This window comes from Gossypium raimondii, chromosome 1 (genome assembly GCF_025698545.1).
Source record: "Gossypium raimondii isolate GPD5lz chromosome 1, ASM2569854v1, whole genome shotgun sequence".
Lineage (NCBI taxonomy): Eukaryota > Viridiplantae > Streptophyta > Magnoliopsida > Malvales > Malvaceae > Gossypium > Gossypium raimondii.
Genome location: NC_068565.1, coordinates 8,627,111 through 8,630,594, shown reverse-complemented (window position 1 = coordinate 8,630,594; position 3,484 = coordinate 8,627,111). Strand labels below are relative to the sequence as shown.

Genomic DNA, 3,484 nt, shown 5'->3' with positions numbered 1-3,484 from the left:
TTGTTTGTTTCCAGGTTTTTTTCAGCCATGGCATTGACTGTCAAGCAACGATTCTTCCTAACAATTCTAGTTCTTGCCTTCCCTTTGTCGGCAATAAGTGGAGACCCTGATATTATATCTGATTTTGTGGTTCCAATGGAAGTGAATAATACTCTATTGGATGGAAATTTCTTCACCTATACTGGCATGAGGCCACTCATTAACTCTGATCCACCAACAAATTTCACTGTAACTAAAGCAACCATGGCTGAATTCCCTGCTCTTAATGGACAAAGTGTTTCCTATGCTGTTGTACAATACCCTGCTGGTTCAGTTAACCCTCCTCATACTCATCCTCGTGCCACTGAGCTTTTGTTTCTCACCTATGGTGTACTTGAAGTTGGATTTGTTGACACTACTAACAAGCTCTTTACGCAAAGACTTCAAGCTGGTGATATTTTTGCGTTCCCAAAGGGATTAGTCCATTATCAGTTCAACTGTGCCGAGAACGATTTTGCGGTCGCGGTTTCTGCTTTCGGTAGCGCAGCTGCTGGTACTGTTTCAGTTCCTTCTACGGTGTTGGCAACAGGCATTGATGATGAGATCTTAGCGAAGTCTTTCAAAACAGATGTGTACACAATTCAGAAGCTCAAAGCAGGGTTTGCACCTAAGGCCTGAGATGGAGATTCTAAGCTATTAGCAATAATTCCACTTATGGGGTTCTAAGATTTGGTCACATATGTACGTCTTGTGCTGCAAAATGGGGATTTATCAATTTGCTTTGTTCTTTGAAGAGCGACTTGTAAAATAAACATCAAGATGTAATAAACCCATTCTTGGTCTTTGTTGCAATATCAAATAACTTGTTATGATATGGAATGGAAAAGGGGAGCAGGTTTCTTATGGAGATGACCCAGAAATCGACGATGGAAGAACACTGAGAAAAGTTGAAAAGAAATCATGACCAAGATGTAATTAACAAACAGAGAAGAAAGAGTCATTCAAAAGGCCAAGAAAAATATGGTACCAACAATACAATATTATATTTATATCAAATAAACAAGATACGGCATTGCTTTGATTTCCTTGGTGAAGCCAACAACACTTGATATATCTCCAATTTCTCTTCTTCAGAAATGTATAATCCTGTGAGTATTGTCAACTTCTGTAGCGCTCCACCATTCTTTAGAATATACTTTGCCTTTCCAATACAATCTTTTTCATCTGTAAAGTTTGTAATTTTGATGGTCTTGAGTTTATACAACAAACAACAAGGCACTTTCTGTGGCAGAGAGCAGAGAACTTCCTAAAACCACAACATAAAAAAAAGGGGGGGTGTCAGTAAGAGCCTGCAACTTAAATAAAAGCTTAAACATAGAATATACCTGAATAAAGTAAAGCTTTCTAGTTGAGAACTTGTCAGCAAAGTTTCAAGTCCTTTATCCGAACTCGACCAATCAATAAGACCATAATAATAACGCATATCCGGCTCCATCAAGTTGGCAAAAACAGGAAGCGGCTCACAGCTTAAAAGCTACGACAGTCACAAAATTTGCATTGTGTCAGTAGATGATAAAGTATCTAAAAATCTAGAGATTGCAAAATAAAGTCAAAGAAACAAACCATCAGAGATGTAGCAGGCAGAACAAGTGAACGAACACTACAGATCTCTAAACAATGCTGTTGCATCAGCTTGAAGATTACAAAATGAATATCAGCGCTCACAATAGATTCCAAATTCTTCAGTGAATACCCTGTTGCTACATGGGAAATGGATTTGAAGTGGGCTAGATTAGGCGTATCGATCATAAAATAATGGGTATACGAGTGAAGTGTAGTCAATCTCTTGAGCAAATGATGTGAAATATTGACGTTGCTTATATTCCCCATGATGCATTCACATTGTTGAAAAGTATATTTACCATCGAGCTGTGGTCTTGCACATCTAACCTCTTTCGAGGTGTCGTCCCGTAGGATTTTACAATCATCGCGGTGTCATCCCATAGAACTTGCTGACCGCCACCGCAATGTTGCTCTTTGAAACTTAATAACTGTCGTTATGATGTCGTCCCAAAGGACTTGTTTCCCATTTCACCTTACTACTCAAACACCGAAGAGTCCCCCCGCAAGGTCTGAAGCTTCGCACATCGCGGTCTACTCCCAACAATTCCGGATGGCGATATTTTAACGGAATTCTATTTTCCTTTTTCTCTATTCTTCCACCCATTCTTCCATTCGCCATCCTAACATTGATACTCGAACACCGCAGTGTCTCCTCTATAAGGCCCAAAGCTTCGCTCATCACGGTTTACATACAGTAATACTGTATAACAGTATCTAACAAAAATTTTCATTCCTAATTTCTAACTTCACTTATCTTGTTAATATTTTCCCTTCCCTACCCCATATACAAGAAGCAAATATATTTAACATTTATCGTTATACATACACCACACCAATTAACCCATCAAGAATTATTCATTATCAATGCTAGGATGGACCCGATTAAGCAACAAGTAAAAAAAATAGTGGAATAAATTGAGAAATTGAACACATAAATTTAACGTGAAAAAACTCCTCCAAAGAGGATACAAAACCACGGGCAAAGATAATTTTACTATAATGACAAAAGAACGAAGAGTACAAAAGATGGAGATAAAAACTAAACCCCGAAAACCCGAAAACAAAGAACACTCAAAACATAAACACAAAATTCTCTAAATGTGTTATGAGTTCTAATCTCTAATGGGTGTATTTTCTAAGGTTGTACAAGAACCTATTTATAGGCTAAATTAGTAGGTCAAATAAACTATGCTAATAAAGGTTAAATATATTATACTAATAAATATTAAATCTTCTAGAAAGAAAATATATTTTATTTAACTTGACTTGCAAGTAATCTCTTAGAATTTAGGTCAAACAACTCTAACAATCTCTACCTTAACACGAATTCTTACAACGTCATCTTCGCTAAAGCCCGCCACGAGTCTATCTTGAACTATGTAGGGAATTAACTGAGTCGAATATGTGCTTAGAAGCTGGAAAACTTTTAGCCTTCGACTTGTGCACTGCCAAATCAAAACTAACCCGGGTTTAAATTTCACGAACACAGTGCCGTAACTTTTCAAAACATGTATCCTAAAGAGAACCTCTCTTCAACGAAACAGTTATACCTTTTTTCCCTCCTATGACCAAGTTGCCTCCACTCCAAATGAATTGACTTCAACTCTGTATCAGACGAGGGACGTTCGATTTCACCGGTCACGGTAGAACCTTCCAGAATATAAAGACTGTCAGTTCTTTACCTTTTAACAAAACGAGAGCTCCACAAGATACTTTAATGTCGCTTGACTCGATGCTGATTCTGCATCCTTTCAAGTCTAAAATACTCAAGGAGATGAGATTCTTTTGTAAATTAGGTACATACCTGACATCTGAGGGTGTCCTAATTGTCCCATCGTGTATCCTAATTTTAACAGTACCAATACCAATTACCTTACTAAAT

General features: G+C 37.6%; 1 protein-coding gene across 1 annotated transcript; it reads left to right on the top strand.

The window, feature by feature from the left end:
• Window positions 1-851, top strand: LOC105780341 (germin-like protein 9-3). Its single transcript, XM_012604617.2, has one exon. The coding sequence runs from the start codon at window positions 28-30 to the stop codon at window positions 655-657; it is 630 nt and encodes a 209-aa protein (XP_012460071.2). The 5' UTR covers window positions 1-27; the 3' UTR covers window positions 658-851.
• The last annotated feature ends 2,633 nt before the right edge of the window (window positions 852-3,484 follow it).